Source organism: Aspergillus lucknowensis (assembly GCF_044049455.1).
Source record: "Aspergillus lucknowensis strain CBS 449.75 chromosome Unknown BJX67scaffold_13, whole genome shotgun sequence".
In the NCBI taxonomy this organism is placed as follows: Eukaryota; Fungi; Ascomycota; class Eurotiomycetes; order Eurotiales; family Aspergillaceae; genus Aspergillus; species Aspergillus lucknowensis.
The window spans coordinates 325,737-348,202 of NW_027263557.1; the positions used below are offsets into that span (position 1 = coordinate 325,737).

General features: G+C 51.3%; 9 protein-coding genes across 9 annotated transcripts; 4 read left to right on the plus strand and 5 right to left on the minus strand.

Annotated features, from left to right (window-relative positions):
* Nucleotides 1-1,411: 1,411 nt before the first annotated feature.
* On the plus strand, nucleotides 1,412-3,569 carry BJX67DRAFT_45661 (putative MFS sugar transporter). The gene is made up of 4 exons (XM_071035038.1): nucleotides 1,412-1,698; nucleotides 1,773-2,494; nucleotides 2,547-2,879; nucleotides 2,967-3,569. The coding sequence occupies exons 1-4, from the start codon at nucleotides 1,620-1,622 to the stop codon at nucleotides 3,267-3,269; spliced, it is 1,437 nt and encodes a 478-aa protein (XP_070887564.1). The 5' UTR covers nucleotides 1,412-1,619; the 3' UTR covers nucleotides 3,270-3,569.
* A 209-nt stretch (nucleotides 3,570-3,778) lies between these two features.
* BJX67DRAFT_45640 (uncharacterized protein) lies at nucleotides 3,779-5,211 on the minus strand. Its single transcript, XM_071035036.1, has one exon. The coding sequence runs from the start codon at nucleotides 4,804-4,806 to the stop codon at nucleotides 4,018-4,020; it is 789 nt and encodes a 262-aa protein (XP_070887565.1). The 5' UTR covers nucleotides 4,807-5,211; the 3' UTR covers nucleotides 3,779-4,017.
* An 836-nt stretch (nucleotides 5,212-6,047) lies between these two features.
* On the minus strand, nucleotides 6,048-7,033 carry BJX67DRAFT_45638 (uncharacterized protein). Its single transcript, XM_071035035.1, has one exon. The coding sequence runs from the start codon at nucleotides 6,702-6,704 to the stop codon at nucleotides 6,186-6,188; it is 519 nt and encodes a 172-aa protein (XP_070887566.1). The 5' UTR covers nucleotides 6,705-7,033; the 3' UTR covers nucleotides 6,048-6,185.
* A 705-nt stretch (nucleotides 7,034-7,738) lies between these two features.
* On the plus strand, nucleotides 7,739-9,560 carry BJX67DRAFT_45648 (uncharacterized protein). The gene is made up of 2 exons (XM_071035037.1): nucleotides 7,739-8,433; nucleotides 8,490-9,560. The coding sequence occupies exons 1-2, from the start codon at nucleotides 7,867-7,869 to the stop codon at nucleotides 9,216-9,218; spliced, it is 1,296 nt and encodes a 431-aa protein (XP_070887567.1). The 5' UTR covers nucleotides 7,739-7,866; the 3' UTR covers nucleotides 9,219-9,560.
* A 539-nt stretch (nucleotides 9,561-10,099) lies between these two features.
* BJX67DRAFT_349843 (putative UDP-glucose:glycoprotein glucosyltransferase) lies at nucleotides 10,100-15,090 on the plus strand. Its single transcript, XM_071028784.1, has 5 exons — nucleotides 10,100-10,498; nucleotides 10,566-10,919; nucleotides 10,978-11,803; nucleotides 11,854-12,114; nucleotides 12,170-15,090. Exons 1-5 carry the CDS (start codon nucleotides 10,347-10,349, stop codon nucleotides 15,029-15,031), a joined length of 4,455 nt encoding a protein of 1,484 aa, XP_070887568.1. The 5' UTR covers nucleotides 10,100-10,346; the 3' UTR covers nucleotides 15,032-15,090.
* A 104-nt stretch (nucleotides 15,091-15,194) lies between these two features.
* BJX67DRAFT_371287 (SDR family NAD(P)-dependent oxidoreductase) lies at nucleotides 15,195-16,240 on the minus strand (the record flags this gene model as incomplete). Its single annotated transcript, XM_071031059.1, has 2 exons — nucleotides 15,195-15,454; nucleotides 15,535-16,240. 2 exons carry the CDS (start codon nucleotides 16,238-16,240, stop codon nucleotides 15,195-15,197), a joined length of 966 nt encoding a protein of 321 aa, XP_070887569.1.
* Nucleotides 16,241-16,561: 321 nt separating this feature from the next.
* Nucleotides 16,562-18,525, plus strand: BJX67DRAFT_349849 (Zn(II)2Cys6 transcription factor domain-containing protein). Its single transcript, XM_071028785.1, has 4 exons — nucleotides 16,562-16,789; nucleotides 16,840-17,732; nucleotides 17,786-18,012; nucleotides 18,084-18,525. Exons 1-4 carry the CDS (start codon nucleotides 16,588-16,590, stop codon nucleotides 18,475-18,477), a joined length of 1,716 nt encoding a protein of 571 aa, XP_070887570.1. The 5' UTR covers nucleotides 16,562-16,587; the 3' UTR covers nucleotides 18,478-18,525.
* Nucleotides 18,526-18,535: 10 nt separating this feature from the next.
* BJX67DRAFT_45699 (MYB DNA-binding domain protein) lies at nucleotides 18,536-21,202 on the minus strand. The gene is made up of 2 exons (XM_071035039.1): nucleotides 21,073-21,202; nucleotides 18,536-20,980 (listed from the first exon to the last, which is right to left on the minus strand). Exons 1-2 carry the CDS (start codon nucleotides 21,122-21,124, stop codon nucleotides 18,684-18,686), a joined length of 2,349 nt encoding a protein of 782 aa, XP_070887571.1. The 5' UTR covers nucleotides 21,125-21,202; the 3' UTR covers nucleotides 18,536-18,683.
* A 63-nt stretch (nucleotides 21,203-21,265) lies between these two features.
* BJX67DRAFT_349852 (exosome non-catalytic core subunit RRP40) lies at nucleotides 21,266-22,401 on the minus strand. Its single transcript, XM_071028786.1, has one exon. It carries the CDS (start codon nucleotides 22,177-22,179, stop codon nucleotides 21,346-21,348), a length of 834 nt encoding a protein of 277 aa, XP_070887572.1. The 5' UTR covers nucleotides 22,180-22,401; the 3' UTR covers nucleotides 21,266-21,345.
* Between the last annotated feature and the right edge of the window lie 65 nt (nucleotides 22,402-22,466).

A 22,466-nucleotide genomic window follows, 5' to 3' on the forward strand; every position in this document is an offset into this window, starting at 1 on the left:
TAGTTGTAACTCCTTGAGGGCGGCCTCTTTTCGCATTCGGTTGGGATATCAACAGGGGACGATGCGGTGTTGTTTGCTTAACGATAGGTTGTTCGCGGGCGGGCTTCACTTTGATTGCTACTGGTCTTTCCTATTCCTGCATCTGGCATGATTTGAGGGGGTCAATATTCTGATTATTTGGTAGTACAGGGTCTCCCCTGTGTGATGCGGAGGTAAGTGAAACTAGAATGTCCGTTCTAGCCTATATTCGACTATTGCAGATGGAACTAACTAAGAGAATAGGGACTGTGGTTGTATGGTATTGGAAGGGTAGCTCGTTCTGGGCTACAAGGCCACAAGGCTGCCTCATAACGTGACCTTTGCTGAGTCTATAGAACGGAGGAATGGATGTACATCGGAATCACTTGCGGCGGGAGGGTCGTTCGACAGTGACCAAGAGGTTCGTGCTTCAAATAAGTGTTTCCAATCAGTCACCTCTTGCTGGAGTTGGACGTTGCAGACAGGACATCAACCTCAACTGCGGCTCTGTCTGGCAGGGGATACAAGAGGGAAGTTGCGTAGAGTCGCGGATGACGTGGCGTTTAAAATGTGACTGCAGCTATAGCATGAATGCAGAGCACATCACGCTTCCTAGCCTAGTTTGGCTCTGGACCCTGGTCGGAGAGTTGGTAGAGTGGGTCGTGTCTCCTGGGGTCATGGTAATAGTATTGTTTTCATATGGAAGATGGGCCCGATGTAAAGAACAAGGCCTGTTCATTGGCAGGTAGTTAGTAACGGGGCTATCAGACTTGGTTGGGGTTTGGTTGCTTCCAGGTTGCGATGGAAATATCGGTAACAACCATTAGCCCTACCGAGAAACCTCGACCAGGGGTGCCATTGGTTGGGGATGGTATCACATATGCCGCTCGTTCACAAGCTTATGCGTTTAAACGCACAAGAGGCTGCAAGCCAACCGCGCCGCAAGTTCATGGAGCCCCAGCAAGGTGTACCGGAAACTGATTAGAAGGATGTTATAAGGATGTTTCGGTGTACCATATCTCCGGTATATGAAAGTCTTGATGAGAAGACTCGAATTTTTCTCCAATATTAAAGTGTTAGGTTTCGTCTGTCGGGCTCAAGGTGGAAATCGATAGCGTCGAGAGCCGAGTAAATCGGTGGGACCTGGAGAGAATTATTTGGGTAGCATTGCTTTCTGGACAAGGCATAAAATAGAAAGGATCACGCAGGACGGTCAACCCGAACAAACATTTGATGCGTGCGGCTGCTCGTCGATACCCCGCGTCTGACAGGAAGGGTGCGTTCGAGTTGGAATTGGAGCCGCGGGTGGCATTGAAAGTGCTAAAAGAAAACATGCTATTCTCCGAATGTAACCCTTTTGATTCTCTCGGCTTTTCCGACTCTGAGTACAGGTGGCCTAAACTTGAAGCTTCTTCATTGCAGAGTTGAGTTTTTCATTGGTTGGCGCTCGACGGAGGGCTGGACTGACTCGGAGATTCGTTCATTCCATTTCTGAAGCATGGACGAATGCAACGCTCTGCTCCTATATATTCCGTCAAAAGAATCACATACCTGATCCCGGCAATGTCATTCAGCTTCTAGCTCTCCTCTTTTTTGTCAGTATGATATCTCCTAAGGGGAAGATCTTCCTCATTGCAGCACATGTCTCGCTGGCCGGACTTCTTTACGGCCTGGACACAGGTACGTTGTCCCCTGCTTAAAATCGTTCTTGAAAGGTCGAGTTGGCTGCTTACTGATTGATATCTTATATTCAGGTTCAATTGGTGTCATAACGCAGATGACCCAGTTCGACGACTCAATCGGCCGTCTTTCTTCCACGCAGCAAGGCATATATGTAGCTTCCATTCTATTGTCTTCCTCGGTATCTTCCCTGACGAGCGGTCATGTCTCCGATCGCATTTCACGAAAATATGGAATCCTCCTCGGAGGTATCATATCTCTAATTGGAACCGTCATATCAGCAAGTTCGCCCAACTTCGCTTCTCTTATTGTGGCACGCCTGGTTACGGGGATTGGGATGGGCCAGGCTATCTCAGTTACCACTGTTTACCTCGTGGAAATTGCGCAAGTGAGCATCCGAGGAGTCGCAGCCTGTTTCTTACAAACGTATGTTGTGTTTGGCATTATGACGGGATATTTCATCGCTTTTGGTTCCCATAATGTCTCTGGCAGCTTGTCGTGGCGGATGCCATTCATTATCCAGGCTATCGTTGCTGTGGTTCTTTGTGTGGGAATGATCCTCGTTCCGTTCTCACCTCGATGGCTGGCTCAGGTCGGACGTGTCGACGATGCACGGCGGGCTCTTTGCAAGCTGCGACCAGCGTCCGAAGTGGAGGATGAGCTCGATGAAATTCAGCAGAGCTTGGATCCTGAGAAACAACAGCAGACCGCGAGCATCAAAGAGATATTCAACCGGAAATACAGAAGTCGTACATCTCTGGGTATCTTTTTGATGTCATTTCAGCAACTGACAGGCGTATGATCTGAGAGGCCCTCCTCGACGTTGTTCTACGCTAACGTTGAGGCAGATTGACGTCGTCCTATACTACGCTCCAATCCTATTCCGACAGGCTGGATTCACGTCCCAAAGAGCTTCATTTCTGTCTTCTGGCGTGAGTGGTATCGTGATGTTGGTATGCACTATTCCCGCTCAGATATGGGTTGACCGTTGGGGTCGTCGGAAACCGCTGATCTACGGAGGAGCTGCAATGGCGGTTTGCTTCATCGTTATCGGATCTCTCTACGCTAAATACGGCCATACTGTTTCGGATGAGGTGACGCTCGCTTCGGACTCTGCTCAGTGGGTAGTGATCGTTCTGATATATATATTCGTGGCCAACTTTTCTTGGTCTTGGGCTGTGGTAAGTCCCAAAGCATGTATACAAAGGGGATCATTCGCCTCGTTGATATGCGAGTATGTATAGCCACTGACGTAATGATATTCCTAGGTTGGGAAGATCTATGCCTCCGAAATCATCCCCACAAGGCTGCGTGCGAAGGTCTGCGCAGTCGAGCTTGTGGCTAACTGGGTCGTCAACTTCATCGTGACGTTCACGGCGCCTTTATTCCTGCAATCCTCGCCGAGTGGGCCTTACTTCCTCTACGGATTCTCAACGGTGGTAGCGGTGATAGTTTGTATCCTGATGCCGGAGACCAAGGGTCATAGCCTGGAGCAAATTGAGAGGTTGTTTGAGAACAAAGAGAGTCGAGAAGAGTCCACGCCTGCGGGCCTCTTGGAATCGGCCCGATAGATGGAGGGACGGGAAATGATTTGCTCTCGTCAAAATGGCCGAGGTGACAGTAGTTGGATCTACCTCAGATTATTCCCCGTTCACAAATCGCAAATCCGTACAGCATTCAGGCATGCCGTACTCTGTAGTCCAGTATTCTTGGTTGTGATCTCAACCACATCTGCCATGGGTCGCTGTAGCTGCCGTATCACCTCCTTGATAAGATGGCCGGGCGATTGCCTGACGCTCAACAGTCGAATCTGAGATATGTCGATCGTGGAACGCGAGCGCCCACTCACCGTACCTGAGCCCCAGGTTTTGCTAAGTCATCCCTCAATAACTCGGTCTGATACCTTGTCAAGGCGGCAAACCTACTGGAATGATAAGGAAAGTCATACTACCGCTTTCTTGGTTGATAGCTTGGTTACGGGGCATATAGGAGCTCAGATCCGAGAATTGCACTATGGATGCAAGAAAAGAATGTCATGTTATATCGCGAGTAGCTAGTAGACGTTAGCAAATACAGTTGAAAAAAGAATTCGACGCCTCAATCAGTCCTGGTCACGGATTCAAAATGAAGCGGAAGGTAAGCCCAGGCACCATCTCTCCCGTATCGTGCGGCATGATATTACACCTTACCACTTCGTACTGATCTGCCTCATAATATCCCATAATACTGAAGCACATCTTCATGCTCAGCGGAGGTGACTTCATAAGCCCACCTGTTGGTTGTGCCGCAGCCATCTACAAGAGCTTTATGCTTGCCACTTCACGTTGGAATTATGCCTCCTTCAACGGTGGCTTGTCCGAGATGAGGAACAACCGGAAGTCTTTGTTTCTCAGCGAGGATATTTGGGTCGGCTAGCGTCCCGTAGAGGAAATACCATACCGGGTACTGACTCTGGCTAGGCAGGAAGATGTGGCTGGGGGTTAGTAGGGCGGTTCTGAGGAAGTGTTGGATCGTAGCCAAGACACAGCGCTGTGTTATGACATCGCTCGAGAGGGCTTTCTGTGCTCTGTCGATTCGGATGAAGGTCGGGGTGAAGGAGGCCACTTGCAGCAGAGGATCTGCTCTGCTCCGTTGTTTGGATAGTGCAGCGACGATTGTACTCTTCTCACGACCGCTGACGAAGCAAAAGGAGGCTTCTTCAGAGTTATCTCCGGTTCCCGTAACCTTCTGAGGGAGCTGAAGCATGCCAGCTAGTTGCTGGACCTTGGATGCGCTTCCCAAGGACCCCTCCAGATTGACAAGACAGGTAGCCGTAGGATTATGTGTTTGAAACTTTTCCTGGGTAGTACAACTCCTCTGGATAGATTGGGGAACCCTGAGGAGCTCGTGGAAAGGTCTGTCGGGGTCGTTGTTGGCAGCCGTGATGGCCGCCAAATTCTCAATCTCGAAGAGAAGGTCTATGGTGGTATATTGCGTGAGAAGTAAGGGTGTTATTAATGAGGTAACTTGGCGTAAATGCGGGCCCAGACCTACGGAGGAGTCCTTAAAGACTGTTTGAGATACTGGTGGTGAGCTTCTGGGAGGGGATTGTAGGGAACTGGATGACATGGATGGCTGCAAGATGTCAGGCGATTCACCGCCATGACAGTCGTTCTCTTCCCACGGACTTTGATCCTCTTTGTTACTCTTTGCAAAATTACCCTCATCATTTATGGATGATCTCGGGGCGGTCTCCCGCCATGGCGGACTTTATTGCCCCCTGTCCGGGGTGTGAGGTTGCCGGGTGCCAATCCTGAAGTTTGATTCTTTGTTGTCGATGGCAACTGGCAGATCAGGTACATGATTTGCGACTTATTTTTCCGACCTACTATGGCGTGTGTTATCGAGACAATATTGAGCGATGTGTACCGGCATCTAGAGTGGAAATGGGCCTCGACTCAATCCATAATCGGATCCTTCCTCCTCGGATGTAGTTATAAAAGTTAAGAGCTTGCAGCAAAAATCAAGAATTGCAGTGACCCCATCGAAATTCCTATCGAAATTTACGGATTCAAGTTGTATAAGGTACGATCCGGGCAGAAGATCAGGCCATTGGGTATGATAATAGTGACCTTTTGGCCTGGTGGGAGGTGGACTGCCCGGATGGCTATCCTTCACAGTCTTTGAACAATCCTTGACGTGTTCAAGGGCTTCGTGTTTCTGCGGCTTCCTCGGCAGCTTGGATAAATCAAAGCGTCTTCATTTAGCCGCTTCAAGTTCTAAAATGATCGACGATGGCATGTGCAAGCATTCAGCTTAGGCTGTTGAGCGCCTCCTCATTATTCTCAAGCGCGGATGCGCAACCTGAGGGGCGAAGGAAGTTGGAGGTACTTTTGCTCTACATCAAAGTAAACGCTTTGAGCAGACGTGTCGAGACAATTATTCTTGCGGAGACTCGCTGACTCCGCGATGGTTCTGCTGGAGCACTCGACGCAGTGAGAGAACTGGCAAATTCAATGCGGTTTCTGATGATGGGAAAGAACAGGAAGAAAACCGATCGACGGGGCGGATGCTTGATACTTTTCCCAAAAGAGGGTTTCGGCGCTCGTGATCGTTTGACCGTTCCCGAATGAGCGGCCGAAAGATCTCGACTCGACGGCTGAGAGCTGAGTCAGGACTCAGGACTCGCGAGTTTTGAAGCCTTGAAGCTGTGAATTGGTTGTCACAGTGCATGCGACCCACAGATCCGTCTGTTGGAAGTGAGTTTCCATTTGCTCAGGCTGGTGGCTGAATCTTGCATCAGAGCTCCTTCCCTCTGAATGACGACATGTTGTCTCAGGTTTTCTCCAGTGATCAATTGACTCGAGAACCCTAAATCCGGGAGACGAAGGCGCAGAAAGCAGCATTCGGCGAGAGAGCGAAGGTGGAGGCGGAATTGCTAGATCAATGCGGCTGACCGCACGGCGAAAGATTGAGGTCGTTCGCCATCGTCCAAAGAGCTCGCAAAATCACAGATCCAAGGCGACTCGGGAAGGTGGAACACATGGACTCAAAATCGAGTCTGGCGACTCTGGCCAGCCCGTTGAGCCGTCCTCAAACCCAATTCTCGGTCGCCTGTCTCCATCGACGCACGATCCTTGCCTGTTCCGTGCTAGCGAAATCGTGGGGCGAACGGACTCGTCGTCGACCCAGCTCGCTGGAGCCGGAAGCTGTTTCACAAAAGTCCGGTTGATGCATCGAACGGCGAAGTGGAAGCTCGGGGAAATTGTCAATCGAGGATCCGGAGTCTTGTTTGCTGTTGTGCACCGTTCGATATGAGGGAGATAACGATTGGCTGCCATTTTCTGTGAGCTTCGAGCAGCTGACGATTTCAGGAACCAGGAACAGAAACGAAAGGGTATTTTCCTCCTCTTGTGTCTTGACCCCCGAGCGTGGGAAGGACCATCAACAAACATCAATCTGAATGGCGCGTGGGAGTCGACAGGGAGGCAGTGCTGATCCACCTCCTGAGCGACTTTTGAGTCCATCCAGAAAGCCGGGAGTCCAAGACCCGACGCGAGTTGATCCTCCCGTGTCAGCCGTGCCAGTCAAACTGCGAGGCTCAGCTTCGAGGAGACGCTAAATCGCTCCAACCTTGTGCCGTGGGGTCCAGACTTCTGTCGCTTTTCGGCCTGAAGCAGTAAAAATCTGCCCGCTGGCGATGGGAAAATCGAGAGGGGAAGATAGCCGTTATTGTGATTAAAGAACGCTCGAGACGACGATTCCCTTGACCCTCAAATCAAGCTTGGCTCTCTGAAGATTGATCCGCTCACTCCATCTGTCTGTTCTCTCTGACTCTCCCACACTCTCTCCCTCTCCTCTTTGTTTTTGTCTCGACCGCGTTGTTTACCTCGACCCTCCCTTCTCCCTCTTTTGACTGCCATTTTCTTCGGAAAAGGGCCTCTGCTTCTCTCCTTGTCCCAGTGACACCAATTGACGAATTCCTTCTGTTTGCTTTGATAGTGAACCTGATTGACTGACTTTCCTCGGCTTCCGACGTCGCTGCTATTCGTACGACTGAATCCACACGTCAATCCGTTCTTTGGATCTGCCTATCATTCATCATCTACTTCTTTTGCTCCAGCTGTCAAACTCCCGCAATTTTCTCGAGCGGAACTCAGACGTCAGAATTCAAAACAAAGAAACTCTAAGCTTGGTCCTTCATTGACAGCTCGAAGCTGTTTCCACTGGTAGCCGCCAAACGGAACCTGGACCCAGACCCAGACCTTTCGTTCCCCTTCCCGCGGCAACGTTTGCTCCCCCTCACGCCAAAGAAACCAAAGGGATACACTCCTTCTCTCCCTGCCGAACTGGCTGGTCGTCTCGACGCTTTTCTGACCCCTACCATTGGAACTGCTATTCTCGAGGTACATATTCGTGCTATGGAGGGACATGTTACACACAATTGATGCCAGCCGTCTCTGCGAACACGTCCCCGTCCCTTTGATTGTTCTGCAACTCTATCACGTCGTACACACAAATCTTTTGACCTCCTCTTATCTTGGTTGACCCAGCCGGCGGCCTTTATTATACCGTATCTACCTTCAGAACCTGTGGTTTCTGGGTTAGAGTCTCTCATTCGCACACCTCTATCGGATTCAACCAACCCTTGACCCATCTCGAGATCTTTCCTTTACACATACTCACATCATGGCGCATTCAAAGGAGAAGTTGGATGCCCCCGATGGCTCCGCACTTACCTGGATCTTTGACCATTTACTTCGGTACCCAGGGACCTACGAAATTCCGCTACGCACTATGTACGCATTAAACTGCAACCCTACGAGACAGCCGGCGCCGAGTGCCCTTCCCGAGACAGCGTTTGCACGTCGACCAACTTCTCCGAAGTCATCCGCTGCGGAGGATCTTAGGGCCCAATTGACTCATCAAATCGCCCGATTACCCTCTCAGCCATGCTCACTACCACCGGCTTTCATCACCTCCTTTCTGCGCCGCTGTTTCGCGTCTCAGTTGGAAGACGTCGACTTCCTCCAGTCCTTGACTGGCTTAGACTACCTCAGAGATCTCGAGACTCGCCGAAAGAAGGAGGTCGCGGCAGCATTGCAGCGACTTGGTGTAGAGCCGAATGATCTCAAGCCAAACTCGGACTTTGCAAAGAAGTACCCAGGCGTTATTGCTTGGATTGAGTCAATCAATGTCAAGGGTCGCAAGGTGGAAGCCTTGTATACCCAAATCTACATTGGCCTTCGCCGATGGGTAAGCGTCATTCTTCAGCTGTCTCAGATTTCGCCCCGCTAACAGTCCTTACATAGACCCTACTGAACGAGATGCTCATGGAACCACTCAATAAAGCGAACTGTATTGCCATGCTCAACACCCTCTTTCCTCCTGTCACCGAGGCTACCGTCACGCCCACTTCACACCTAACTCCGCAAATTCTGAGGTCACAACGTGACGGCTTCTTTCGGTATATCTCTGCGATCGAGGCCAACGGCAAACAGATTCTCGATAAAGTGATCGCGCAGGGCGCACCTGAGGGCGAAAGCACCGGCTGGCCCCTGGTTCGAGATGCACTGGACAAGTACCTCCGCACCGCCAATGATCTCATTGACGAATGCTCGATGGTCAATGGCCCAGCCAGTCTTGACGAGGGGCTAGGATCCACATTTCGAGGACACAAGGGCCGCAAGGCTGACTCTGGAATCAGCTTTGGGTCATTGGGTGAGATTACTACATCTTCCATTACTAGTAGCTCCGAAGATGTTTCCGAGAAACCGCTACCGCCTTCCCCAGGAGGGAGTCGAACGAAAATGGGTGGTTCTACGCTCGAGCGGCTGGCCCGCGAGCTTCGCAAACTTGGTGATGGCGGCAAGGCGAAGGGCTTAAGAAAGATGAAGTCCACCAACACACTCATCCAGCGCTCGGAGACAATGGCAAGCACGGACGGAGAATCGTTTTTTGAATTCGACGAACAGAAACGGAAGCGGCTTGCCTGGGCACTCTCGAAACAATCCAGCGGCAGCTCATCACGATTTGACTAAGACTAGCGGCAAGCTAGCAAATTCTCAAACGAACCAAACAAAAAGTCTGGAGTTTAACATTTGGCCATAGAGTTGGCTTTGTTTGCTTTCTTCTTGGTCGGAGATATTCCGAGCCTTAACCCTAGGCCATGCATATCCTCCACCTTGTTGTTACTATCTGGCCATTAGTCCCGTTGAGATCGGGCGGCATCCGTGGATGGATACTGTATTTTCTGGTTCTATCTACCTGCGTTGTTGGTGTATTGGGAGGAAAATATTTGCTGTCATTAATGGCGCAACTTGCGATACAGTGTATCTAAAAATTCGAACAAATATGCTTGAAGCATTGCTTTTTGATTCTACTGCTGCCTGCTTCGTTGACTCATGAGGATAATGTTTTATGACAACGCGACTTTACTATCAATGAAGTGAACGGAGGTTTGACTCATCCGAAGCGTGGCACATGGGCGTTCTGTTCTTTCCAGGTTTGATGTAGAGGGACCCGGAAGTGTCGAGGAACATAGATCCAACTTGGGGTTGTTTTGCTGTGGGTCAATGCCGACTACTGTCCCCAACCACCAGGTGCAATGCCTGCACTGTTTTGACTACTCGTGGTACGACAGCCGCCTGTGTAGCGTTAGCCGGAAGACTGGGGACTGCAGACCTATTCACATTGCAATGCCTGATGGTACTTGTGTTTAGCTCTATCTTGGGTTGAATAATGGACTTGGGGTGACACGTGAACGAGAGGCATCACACGTTGGATCTACTTTGGAGGTTCCAGTGCTCCACTTCAACTCGAATGGCCAATGAGCACCGAGAACTGAAGACACGGAAGTCCTGCGCATTTGGCCGCTGCGCCACCCGTAATAACCTTGAGATGTGGCCAGAAACGCTTCGAACTGCTCGACGCCACGGCCCAGGAAGATCGAGAATATCCTAATCTGACCTCCTGGGATTTCCATTTTTTCCAATATTAAGATTGTGCCTGTCGCGTGTGATTGGCCCCTGCCGCGCCGTGATGCCCGCGGCTTGAACATTCCACTCAGCTATCCATCGTCTGGAAGCGGTTACCATCAGCAAGACGACTTAAATAAATAGGTTGGTATTTTCTGGGATTGGAAGAGCTGCCGGCCGGGGGATTCAGAGATGTATTTTCCCTCAGAGTACGTCGCCTCATGGCGGCTGTTGTGCGTTATAATCACAACTCTCCTGGCCACCGTTGGACATTCGGACCCCTCCTCCATCAACGTTGCGCTCCAGGCTTCATTCGACTCGGCTTCATACCTTGTAGAATTGCTGTGAGTAAGCCTTTTTCTCTGTTAGCAGCGTCGATACTCCGAGTCCAATTACTCACGTAGAAGCCAGAGAAACAGCAGCCGAGGAGAACCCAGCCTCGTACTTCCCGCTCCTCGACCGCATAGCCGATGGAGCTTTCGGCGACGCCGTGACGGATAAAGAGCTTTACGACCGCTTCTTGCAGGTGGTGGTTGAAGATGGGCACCTAAGTAACCCCGAGAGTCTTTCTTCATTCAAGCTATCATTGTCGATTCGATCCGCCAGCCCTCGGATTGCGGCACATTACCAGTTCTATAATACGTCGGTGCAACGCTCGCTTATGACAGCGCAGGATGCCGTCTGTCCGGTTTGGGTACACTCGGAAGGGAAACAATATTGCTCACCGGCTATGGACCGAGCACAGCAGGATGTTTACGGCGAGCTGTATGGGATTGTCCTTCTTGAGCATTATATGCTTCGTTTACTGATGGGCTTGTGGCAGGGATGGACGTGAACTACCTTTTGATCGAATATTGGGACATAATTCTCTGCCTCCGGCCATTCTGTATGCCGACATCGCTTCTCCAATGTTCCGAGATTTTCATCAGACGTTGAGTAATCTTGCGAAGGAGGGTGAAATCTCGTACCGAGTACGGTATCGGCCGCCTCAGCATTGGACCTCACGTCCTCTGTTTGTTTCTGGTTATGGTGTTGAACTGGCCTTAAAGCGCACGGAATATATTGTTATCGATGATCGTGATGCGGAACAGAGGGACTCAAGCAGCGACAAACGGAAGTCGGTTGAGACGGAAGAGGCCTTGGATGACTTGCGGCCCTTGTCATCATCTGAAGTAGCTCGGCTCGGACTCAACACAGTCAGCTACGTAGCGGATAGCTTTGATCCGCTCGACACACTCGTGAAGGTCTCCCAAGACTTTCCCAAATACTCCTCGACAATTGCCGCGTACAACACGAGTGTGAAGCTGCTGCAAGAAGTTCGGGCAAACCGTCTAGGAATCCTTCCCTCCGGAGGGAATGCGCTCTGGATTAATGGTGTCCAGATTGACCCTCGGCAAATCGATGCGTTTTACCTCCTAGATCACCTCCGCCGCGAAAGAACGCTGGTCGATAGCTTCCGGAGTCTCGGCTTATCTGCCAAGGAGGCTGTCGACCTTCTGACGCATGAAACCATCGCGGAGTCAGTCGCCCAGGACACACCTCAGCGGTATGATTATCGTGATGAAATTGAAGGTGGCGGTGTTATCATATGGCTGAACGACTTGGAGAAGGATGCAAGGTATGAGTCTTGGCCTGGTGATCTGACAGCGGTAAGCTTCCAAATTCCCGATTTATATTCTACCTAGCTGATGGCGGGTAGTACCTTCAACGCACGTTCCCCGGCCAGCTTCCGGCAGTCCGTCGTGATCTAAATAATATCGTGTTTCCGATTGATCTTACTAGTGTGGAAGACGTGGACTTGGTTACCACCACTATCCAGGTCTTCGTGAAGAGAAAGATTCCAGTGAGGCTCGGTGTCGTTCCCATGGCGTCTTCGCCGGGTTCAATTGCCCAGCTGAAGATAGCTCATCATCTACAAGAGACATATGGTCTAGCCAGCCTTATGGCTTATTTAGAAGAAGTATGCTTCAATCGCCACCAATTGCTGTCTCCGATCCCTTTCTAACGTTTACTAGAGTTCTAGGAAGAATAAACTGGGGACCCCGGATAAAGCCAGCTTTTTAGCTGCGACACAAAACCGGAAGCCTAGAGCCGGAAAGCTTGTCCTCTCACTCGACAAAGTACTAAACAGCAGTGAAATGGGCCTGCTGGCCTCCAATACTCAAAGCTATCAACACCGCCTTGGAATTAAGCCTGACGACCCGGTCATCCTCGTCAACGGAATTCCAATCGTTCGCGGTGAGAGTTGGCCGCAGGAGATGAGTGCAAAAATTGAGAAAGACCTACACCTGGTCCAACAGGGAATCATTGAGGGACTGTTTGAGGAGGATACCTGGCTCCCTGGGTTCTTCCTTTCCGAAGCATTTGATCGACGCGTGCCGTGGGTCATTCCAGAGGATCCCAAAGATGTGAAGGTCGTTGATTTGGCAAAGACTTCGGACTTGCTGAATGGGGTACCTCGTATCCCATCCCATGTTGACCCGCTTGAGAGTATCCATACGATTGTAATAGGTGATTTTGACTCGGAGTCTGGCTTGGGGTTGCTCACCGCTGCTCTCGGGATTCGAGAGAAGCATGCCAAGACCGAGATACTGCTCATTCATAACCCTGGCGAGTCCTCGTCAAACGCGAAGTCGTCAGCAGTCATATATCACTCATTGAAGGGTGACGAGGAAATTGACCTGGCCTCTCTTTTGGCTGGGCTTACCTCTACTTCGTGTTCGGATGTGGAAGCACAGGAAGTCACCGATTTCTGGTCAAAACTCCGGCCATTGATTGAGATTCTTGGGGTTACTCCTGGCGAGAATAGTATCGTCGTCAATGGTCGAGTAGCCAAACCCACCTCGGATGTGACCTCGGAAGATCTAGGTCAGCTTCTCCTGTACGAGGATATCAATCGGATTGGACCTGTTGCGAAGGCTGCCAAGGATTTCACGTTCAGCTCGAAGCTGGCTGACTCTCTTTCATTTGCAAAGCTTACTTCACTTGTTGCTCTGTCGACGATTTCAGACGTTCCTGAGGGGCTTTTTGAAACGCCATCAGGTGTGCGTGCCAACTTCTTCAATGAATGGAGTGGCTCAGGCTCAGTGATCATGGTTTCTGGTTCCGACGACCCTGCGATCAATATTGCTGCGTCCATCGACCCGTCGTCTGAAACCGCCCAAAGATGGCTACCAATTTTAAAGGTACTTTCGAAACTTGATGGTGTCACGCTGAAGCTGTTCATGAATCCACGGGACGAAATACGCGAACTTCCCATCAAGCGCTTCTATCGCTATGTTCTTGACTCGGAGCCTTCATTCAGCGACAATGGCTCTGTCTCGCGGCCCACCGCTGTCTTTTCAGGAGTTCCCGTTGAAGCACTTCTCACGCTTGGCATGGACGTCCCGCCGTCGTGGCTTGTAGCACCAAAAGATTCAATCCATGACCTTGATAACATTAAGCTAAGCTCGGTGAGAGGATCGGATGTAGATGCCGTTTATGCTTTGGAGCATATCTTAATAGAAGGCCACTCGCGTGATACGACCACCAAGTCTCCTCCAAGGGGCGTGCAGTTGGTCCTTGGAACTGAAGACAACCCGTACTTTGCTGACACCATTGTGATGGCTAATCTTGGCTACTTCCAGTTCAAAGCACAGCCCGGCTTGTGGAATATCAACCTCAAGCCAGGTCGGAGCGAACGCATCTTCAATCTTGACAGTCTAGGCAGGCTGGGCTACACTCCACAGGCCGGCGACGATAGCCATGAAGTCGCACTTTTGTCGTTCCAGGGCAAAACTCTCTTCCCGCGCCTGTCACGAAAGGCTGGACAAGAGAACGAAGATGTTCTCGAGTCCGGGCCGAAACCTGGCTCCGCATCAGATTTCCTATCGAAGGGACTCAACTTCGCATCTGGCGTCCTTTCTAGCGTCGGCGTCAACTCAAAGTCCCCCGAGGCCAACGCTGACATCAATATCTTCTCCGTTGCCAGTGGGCACCTTTACGAACGGATGCTGAACATCATGATGGTCTCCGCCATGCGAAACACGAAACACACCGTCAAATTCTGGTTCATTGAGCAATTCCTCTCCCCGTCCTTCAAATCCTTTCTGCCGCATCTCGCGGAGGAATACGGTTTCTCGTACGAAATGGTCACATACAAATGGCCGCACTGGTTGCGCGCGCAAACGGAAAAACAGCGCGAAATATGGGGATACAAGATCCTCTTCCTCGACGTCCTTTTCCCTTTATCCCTGGATAAAGTCATCTTCGTCGACGCGGACCAAATCGTCCGAACAGACATGTACGATCTCATCTCTCTGGACCTCGAAGGTGCCCCGTACGGCTTCACACCTATGTGCGACTCGCGCGAGGAGATGGAGGGCTTCCGCTTCTGGAAACAAGGATACTGGAAGAACTTCCTCCGCGGCCTCCCCTACCACATCTCTGCGCTTTACGTTGTCGACCTGAACCGCTTCCGCGCCCTTGCTGCCGGCGATCGCCTCCGTGGCCAGTACCAGATGCTCTCGGCTGATAAGAACAGTCTGAGTAATCTGGATCAAGACCTCCCAAACCACATGCAACATCATATTCCGATCAAGAGTCTTCCCCAGGAGTGGCTGTGGTGTGAGACGTGGTGTTCGGATGAGGCGCTAGGCCAGGCAAGGACAATCGATCTGTGCAATAACCCGCAGACAAAGGAACCGAAGTTGGACAGGGCGAGAAGGCAGGTACCAGAGTGGACGGAGTATGATGATGAGATTGCAGAGTTGGCGAAGAAGGTTGCACAGTTGGAGGAGGTTCATGTTGTAGATGATGTCCCCGTCGACTACGAGGCCGAAGATGGCGAGGAAGAGGATGAAGAGAAGGCCTCTGGGTGGAAGAAGGATGAGCTCTGAGGTGAAGCTTGTATTCTATAGATCCTAGACACGATAAATTGGATGGGTTATTGAATGTATACTTTTCTGCTTTCTTAGTTGGAAGTCTTAATTGGGAGCTGGGCCTCATCCCCCCCTTCCCAGCCCCGCCCTATTTATCTTCAATCTGGCAGAGTATCATTCCTCACACATCACGATCTCCAGCTAGAGCTGTCTCGGATAGTGAACGATACTCGGCGCTGTCCTCGGACTTCCAATTGGAAGTCCAACGACCTTCCCCAAACGGCCAACCTACAAGCTGGATATCTAACTGCGTAGTCTCTTCAATCTCCTTAGCCCGGGCTTTCAGCTCATCAACATCCCAATTCGCCCACAGGTACTTGCCCTTCAAGAACCGCGCCTCAGGACTCGCAAGCCAAAGGTTGAAGCTCGCCGGGAGAGAAACTACGTAGGTACACCCAAGTTAGCTGCTGCTCCATCCACTCCTGGCTGAGTAGATTAGTTCCGTATAAACGCAGACTCACCATGATCCTCAAACCCGGCCGCCTTCACGCCCCCTACCGACTGATTCATCTCCGTATTGACAACCCCAGGCTGAACATGGTAAACCCTCAACCCGGGATTTTCATAACCAAGATAATCCCAGACCCGAAAAATGGCGGACTTCGCCACACAATACGGCGAAAGCCCCGGCGCAAAGTTAAGATGCATCCCGCTCGACGATATGTTAATCGCGACGGCGTCCTCTGCCGCGTACCGCAGGAACGCCTGGGCCGTGTAAAACGACCCGCGGAGGTTCAGGGTGACGGCGTCGAGGTATTCCGCGGCGTCCGCGTCCTTGACGGTGGCGATGGGGCCGGTAATGGCGGCGCCGCTGACAACGACGTCGATTTTCCCGCCCCCTGTGGAGGCGATGAATCGGTCGAAGGCGGAATCGACTTCATCCTTCTTGAAGACGTCCGTTGGGGCCGTGAAGACCTGGGTGTGTGGGTACTTGGATTCAATCGAGGCCTTTGTTTCGAGGAGACGATTCTCGCGGCGACCGAGGATGGCGATCCGGGATGCGCCTGCTGCTGCGAAGTAGTGTGCTGTTTCGGCGCCGATGCCTGTGCCACCGCCGGTGACGAGGATATTCTTGCCTTTTGCGGAGAGCTCGGGCCGGGAGGGAGATAGGGAGGCGTAGGTGTTATCGTGCCAAGTTTGTGTTGGGGAAGGGAAGGGGGCTACCATATTGGTTCTCAATTGAGAAACGAAGGGATATGATGGGTATACTTGGGGGGGGGGTTTGAGTATTTGTGTAAGGAGGATTTGACCGTGACCTCTGTCCATCTTTATATCATGGGGATTGAAACGCTGATTCAGAGACGGGCGCGTGCAATATGAAATCCAGAATGAGCTTCATCTTTTTAACTCTGCAGTGATTGGAGTTGAACTCAAGGAACCTATGGACACTGTGGAAACACTCCAAATCGGGCTAGATTGAAGCTTTTACAAAATGTTCCGCCCGACCAACGCGCAAACAAGGCAAACGCTCTCATCTGATTTGCTCTGCCGTAACTATGCAACCTTAGTTCTTCATGCGCGCTGACAAATTGCAAGCCCTTCCAAGTGGGAGCATCGCCCGGTCGCTCAGTAAGTCAGCTCGAACACTGAACAAACAGCAAACTTGTACATTGCATCTCTCACAAGTTACTGGTCTGGACCAATCTGAAGTCATGTACGACGGAGAAGTGCAATCTGTTCTGCGGTGCAGCCTGTGCAATAAACCATTCGACAGGCGTGAGTCCATCGGACGTTCTGTATCGCCCCTGCTAACTGCCTCTCTTAAGCGTCCACACTCAAGAGGCATGGATACTACTGTCGGTCTCGAAGGGGTAATAGTAGCACAGTCCGATCCCGATCATGCATTTCCTGCGCAAAGGCCAAGGCGCGTTGTGATAACAAACGGCCCGGGTGCTCGAGATGTGCGGCCAGGACCGTGAAATGCCATTATCCGGCAAATGCGCTGATGCCCAGAAGGACGGGAACGGGGCTTAGACCACAGCAGATAGCTCCTTCACTGGCGGTAGATTCGGATGCCCCGCCCAGTACAGAAGGCCTTCTAGATGCCTGTCAGAACGTCGATTGCCGTCCGGATAATCGACTTATCTATTCAGACCACGGGTTTGCAAATCTCGGGCTTGGACTTGAGGTTGGAGGAGAGTATCTCTCCTGGGATGACCTAAATCTTGACTTCACAGATATGCTTGATCCAGAGAAAAGCATGAGCCCTAGCATCAATGACAATGCTCTTCAATCCCCATCGCTGGGTCTGCATTCTGTGCCCGCCCAGGAGTCACTCCCTTCAATCAGCCATCAACCGATTGTGCCGCAAGAACAGCCAACCTTCTCTCCGAATGCATTATTGACAATTCCGCCACTTCCAACTACATTACCAAGGCTCCTTATTCCGCGGCCGGTCCCGAGAAAGGGCGCTCAGAGAACTACAAAACTCATACAACACACGTTAAAATCTTATCTTCTGACGATGCTGCGACATAATGCCCTCCCGCCGTACATACATCCGCGCTTGGTAGCATCGGGTATCGTGAATGATGGTATCAATACGGGACCGTTATCCCGCTGCATTAACTTGGTGCGTACAATTAGCGACGAAATCCGAGGGAGTAGAGCCCTCTTCTGGAGGAATGTGCGAGTTGAATGCGAGCGGTTATGTGCCGAGGTATGTTGGCGTGTGACAGTTGGTAATTCTCAAATGCTGATAAAGTATCCCAGCATGCGACGTTGGATAAATGGGAACTACTCGGTGCTTTGCAAGCTCTCTCAATCTACCTTCTCATCCGACTGGATGAAGGCGAGACGGAGCATAACAACCTTGATTTTCTGTTACTTGCGGCGGTGACGTTTCTAACGAATGGCTGGGACCATGTCAAGGATATGCAGTCTGATCGTGGAATAAACAACATATGGATGGATTGGACTCTCGAAGAGTCAAGGCGCAGGTATGCTCGCAGGTGTTCAACCTATCTGCTTCTCATCATTAGCTGAATCATGATTATGCTGACAACGGTAGAACCGGTATAATATACCGCATCATAAACATGCTAGTTTACTTCGAACCAGCTGCGATGTGCGATATACCCAAGGACCTCGCCCTTGCACCACTCCCAGCAAAGAAACAGCTTTGGGAAGCCCCCGACTCAGCGACATGGAAGACCGAAACGGAGCGGGAACCGGGAGCTCGGACGGCGTTTGGATTAACCGCCACGGGAGAGCTGGTTAAATTAGAGCAAGTGTTGGAGGGAGCCCAAGCGGTGATACTAGAGCGTCATGAAGACCTGCTGCTCCATAGGTCTCTGGATCATGAAGGGATGCTGAGAAGGAGCAAAGTGGATTGGGAGGAGTGGTGCGAGGGGATGGATGGGTTTGGGGGCATTGTTTTGCTTGTTGCATCCTTGGTGGCGTAGGCATGGACAAAGCTCGGATTTACGTGGTGATTTCAACTGCTTAACTTGTGCATAGCGCTAATTCATACCAGAAAGGTGATAAACGTGCATTTGGGTATCAGCTAGAAATGACTCATCGAGAGAAACGCATTAGATAGATGAGGCACATAGACCGTAAGCATATATCATCTTAGCAAGTCATATCGCCAACCAAAACATTAGCTCAGTTAATCAGAGTCAGAATCAAAGCTGGAGTCAGAGCCAGATGATTCTTCGCTGCTCGAATCGCCACTGCTCGAATCGCTACTGTCATCGCCGCTTTCTGAGCTGCTATCACTGGCGTCACTCTTGCCCGAAGCATCACTCTCTTTCTTTATCAAAACATCAGTATCCGATACCTCTGGTTCTGCCTTGATCTTGGAAGTGGCCTTCGAAAGAACTCTTGAATCCTTCGGGGCCGCCTTCAGCTCGGTCCCGACGCTGGGCTCTGATTCTGACTCGGAGCTGGATTCCGAATCGCTGGTACTCTCGCTTGAACTAGACTTGGAGCTGCTATCACTTCCACTCTCACTATCACTCTCCGACGATGAAGTCTCGGATGACGTAGGGCTGGGTTCCTTTTTGATTTTCACTCGTTTGTCGTCTTTCGTTTTGGCATCCCGTGCGGAACTATCCTCATGCTTCCGTTTCATGTTCCTCAGTGGAACTTGTGTGCTCCCGCTCTTGCTTTCACTCTCGTCTGTGCTACTGCTTTCCTCCTCTGAGGATGAATCACTGGAGTTATCTGTCGTGCTCTCAGATCTTCTGATTACTTTCGAAATCTTGTGTTTTGCAGGCTGGCTAGATCCGCTCCTTTCACTGGTCCCAGAACTCGAGTCTGAATCCGAATCCGAGTCTGTACTTGAATCAGATTCGGAAGTGGATGCTCGTTTTCTCTCTTGTGCTTCAGATTGCGTGCTCTTGCTGATATCTTTCAGAGAGCGTTGAGTAGAAGGTTGTGATCGGCTTCTGGACTTCGCAATTGACTGCCTGCTCGTGCTACTTTCATCCCCGGAGCTAGGTTTTGAATTTAAGTCGGACTTCGGTTTCCCTTCCACTGTTGATGATTCGGATTCGCTCTCAGATTCAGACGTCGAGCTAGAATCGCTTTTAGATGCGGAACCGGATTGAGCTTCCGAGTCCGCTTCAGAGCCGGAGACAGAGCCAGACCGGCTCTCGGACGAAGACGTGGTTGAGCGGGACTTGCTTCTCTTCGCCTGGTGGGTTGTTTTAGGTGATCGTTTCGCCTCATCCTCACTTTTCTCTTGCCCACCCGATTCCTCCGCCTCTGAGTCCACGAACACAGAGCTCTTATACTTTTTGGAGGACTGACGCTTTGCGGCAGACGATGGTGTTACACTGCGAGAGTTTGACCGGGAGATTGACCGGCCAGGCACCATTCTGGCCTTGATTTTACGCCACTTATCCGCGCATTGCTGTCTTGATCGACGATGCTGCATAGCCTCGCTCACTCGACTCCAAGAGATGAGCGATTCATCCATCTCGTAGACGCTACCTCCCACGTCGTAGCCCTGCTCCTTCGACCTACTCCACACGAGCTTTAAAGCGTCGTGTAGAGCCTTTAACTCTTCACCGGACCAGGCTCCGGTCCTCATCGTGTCCCGGTGCTCGAGGTGATTCTTCCACCTTTGAACGACATCATCGTTACTTCGACCCAATATTTCAGCTATGTAGGCAAACCTCGACCCGTGCTGCCGGACAAGCTGTGCTAGCTCGTCCTCCTGCTCATCCGTCCATTTATGTGGCTGTTGACCAGACGCTTGGAAGTGACGTTTCATAAACCTGTAGACAGACCTTCGGTCTCGACCGGGAAGAATAGTGCCTACTTCCTTCCAGAAAATCTTTTTCTTAATCCACTGTTCGCCAGGGAACGGTCCTGCGCGGCCGTGCTGCACCATCCTATCAAACACGTTCGTTGGACAATTGTTCGAATTGCAAAAGTTAACTTTGTAGTTCTCGAGGGCTCCCACTTCTTCCGGTTTGAAAGCTCCCGTTGTACCCTTGGCGTTCGAGCTGCCATCCGTCCGGCCCAGCCTTCCCTTCGCCTGCCAGTCTCCCGTACTAAGCGGAGGGGACAGAGACATTTTGTGGCCGTCATTTGCGGCTAATGACTTTGCTCTTTTTGGAGGGCGCACACTCGAAGGCCTCGATTTTGCTTTAGGGGTCTGGTTTGCGGCGCCCACATTCAACGGGAAGCTACGTGGCTCTGTGACCTCCCGTTTGGCTCCGTCATCCACTTTCAGTGTATCGCTTTTCCCCAGAGAGTCAACTAGCCGTTTTCGCTTGATTTCGGGGGAGCTGTGACTTGCGGATTGCCCTGGTGACGGGTTGGAACCGATAGTCGAAGACTTTCGTTTGCGCTTGGCCGTGGTCACCCCTACGTTTTGCGCTCCGCCCTCAGCGTCCTTTACAGCCATCGGTCGGTTCGGGGGTGATCTGGTGGTTCGTGTCTCGGTGTCATCTGCTAATCAGCCGGTGGGGGCAAAGGTAAGCTTGCAAGCTTCGACGCGCGAGGGTAGGGCAGTTCGCGACTGTCAGGAGTTCGCGACTACTTACGAGGTTCTTCATTTTGAACTCCAGAAGCGGGCTGCGATGACCCCTGGCCCATCGCATGGATACTGAGACGTGTACTCAACCCGGGTCGGAGCAATGGACGGGGAAGGGCAACCAGACTGGTGGGTTGAAGAAGAATGCAGATAGCTGCGGGAAAAAAAATGAGGAGGCAAGCGGCCGCGCGGGAGGTTTCCGCTAAACTAAAAGTTGGACCACGAGTCGGAGCAACTTGAAAGAATGAGACAGATTTTCTTGGAATGATTGATGGTTTAATTGTCATGACTCTATTTTCATGTCCCGTAATACCTTTGTTACCAGTTTTCTCTGGTCTGTAGGGTTGAGATTGTGCTCGTCGATCGTGGTGAGACAACGGCCGATCGCTACAGTCGCTTTGACAGCGTCCTCCTCGCTATTCGAGCAATCTACCCAGACCTTCCCATTCCTTCCAACCGCAATTTCAAAGCCCCCAGCCTTTTCCAGCTTCTTGCCGAGCTCGTCTAATACGACCAGGCCCGCGACACCGTCCTCTTGATCTGATGACGAAGAGCTCGCTCGAATCAACCTAGCAGCCATCCCGGTAGAGATATCAAACACCATACCACCATTCAATGGGCCAAGCCCGCCCGGCTCAGCTTTCCCGGTCGCAGGGTTAACGCAAGTGAGCTCGACTTCGGTCCCGGCGCCCAACCCGGTTGATAGTACTCGCGCGTATAGCAGATCGCCGCCTCTCAACATTGGCCGTGTCTTCTTCGTCGCGCCTTCAAATGATAGCTGCCCTAGCAGCGCATGAGGAGATTGAGGTGTAATCATGCAATGGAAATAATCTGCGCTGGAGTGGTGGACCTGGGCAACCACAAGATCGCCTGGCGTTGGAATGTAACGGCGGTTCGATGACGGTAATATGGAGACGGCGTTTCTTCTATTATCTGTAGACAGGATTCCGGCTTGCGTAGCAGTCAAAACATGGTTTGACGGCGTCGACGCTGGGGTGGGATTCGGTTGTGAGAGAAGACGGAGACCGGTTCCCAGTCGTAATGGTGCAGACGCATTGGATGGAAGATAGTCTGCCGGGACGTCGTCACCTGGGAGAAGTATTAATGGCGACGACATCCTGCTCGATGGGTTCAATCGCGGTCGATCAGATGCTAGATTAGAGAGCCCAGAACAAAGACCGCAGAGCAGAAAAAGCGATGCTGCTTATCGGACTATCGGTGCACGTGACCTCGAAACTGAAGCGCCCATTCCTACCCGAAGATGCCTCGCGCAGGAGGTGGAAGAAGGCCAAGTATCGAGAGACTCGGGAATATTGGCGTACTACTAAGAGATCTTTTCGGTAGAGTATCCGCCCAGAAACAAGTTAGCCGGCACGTGCAGCAGTCTTTGGATGCGGTGCGTGA

Excerpts from the sequence above, each read along its gene's own strand:
- BJX67DRAFT_45661 (XM_071035038.1), top strand. The coding sequence starts at position 1,620 with ATGATATCTCCTAAGGGGAAGATCTTCCTCATTGCAGCACATGTCTCG. Across the intron at positions 2,495-2,546 it reads CATTTCAGCAACTGACAGGC|ATTGACGTCGTCCTATACTA; the intron begins GTATGATCTGAG and ends ACGTTGAGGCAG. Across the intron at positions 2,880-2,966 it reads TTTCTTGGTCTTGGGCTGTG|GTTGGGAAGATCTATGCCTC; the intron begins GTAAGTCCCAAA and ends TGATATTCCTAG.
- BJX67DRAFT_45640 (XM_071035036.1), bottom strand. The coding sequence starts at position 4,806 with ATGTCATCCAGTTCCCTACAATCCCCTCCCAGAAGCTCACCACCAGTA.
- BJX67DRAFT_45638 (XM_071035035.1), bottom strand. The coding sequence starts at position 6,704 with ATGGACTCAAAAGTCGCTCAGGAGGTGGATCAGCACTGCCTCCCTGTC.
- BJX67DRAFT_45648 (XM_071035037.1), top strand. The coding sequence starts at position 7,867 with ATGGCGCATTCAAAGGAGAAGTTGGATGCCCCCGATGGCTCCGCACTT. Across the intron at positions 8,434-8,489 it reads ACATTGGCCTTCGCCGATGG|ACCCTACTGAACGAGATGCT; the intron begins GTAAGCGTCATT and ends GTCCTTACATAG.
- BJX67DRAFT_349843 (XM_071028784.1), top strand. The coding sequence starts at position 10,347 with ATGTATTTTCCCTCAGAGTACGTCGCCTCATGGCGGCTGTTGTGCGTT. Across the intron at positions 10,499-10,565 it reads TCATACCTTGTAGAATTGCT|AGAAACAGCAGCCGAGGAGA; the intron begins GTGAGTAAGCCT and ends CGTAGAAGCCAG. Across the intron at positions 10,920-10,977 it reads CAGGATGTTTACGGCGAGCT|GGATGGACGTGAACTACCTT; the intron begins GTATGGGATTGT and ends GGCTTGTGGCAG.
- BJX67DRAFT_349849 (XM_071028785.1), top strand. The coding sequence starts at position 16,588 with ATGCGCGCTGACAAATTGCAAGCCCTTCCAAGTGGGAGCATCGCCCGG. Across the intron at positions 17,733-17,785 it reads GCGAGCGGTTATGTGCCGAG|CATGCGACGTTGGATAAATG; the intron begins GTATGTTGGCGT and ends AAAGTATCCCAG. Across the intron at positions 18,013-18,083 it reads CTCGAAGAGTCAAGGCGCAG|AACCGGTATAATATACCGCA; the intron begins GTATGCTCGCAG and ends TGACAACGGTAG.
- BJX67DRAFT_45699 (XM_071035039.1), bottom strand. The coding sequence starts at position 21,124 with ATGGGCCAGGGGTCATCGCAGCCCGCTTCTGGAGTTCAAAATGAAGAA. Across the intron at positions 20,981-21,072 it reads AGTTCAAAATGAAGAACCTC|CAGATGACACCGAGACACGA; the intron begins GTAAGTAGTCGC and ends CCGGCTGATTAG.
- BJX67DRAFT_349852 (XM_071028786.1), bottom strand. The coding sequence starts at position 22,179 with ATGTCGTCGCCATTAATACTTCTCCCAGGTGACGACGTCCCGGCAGAC.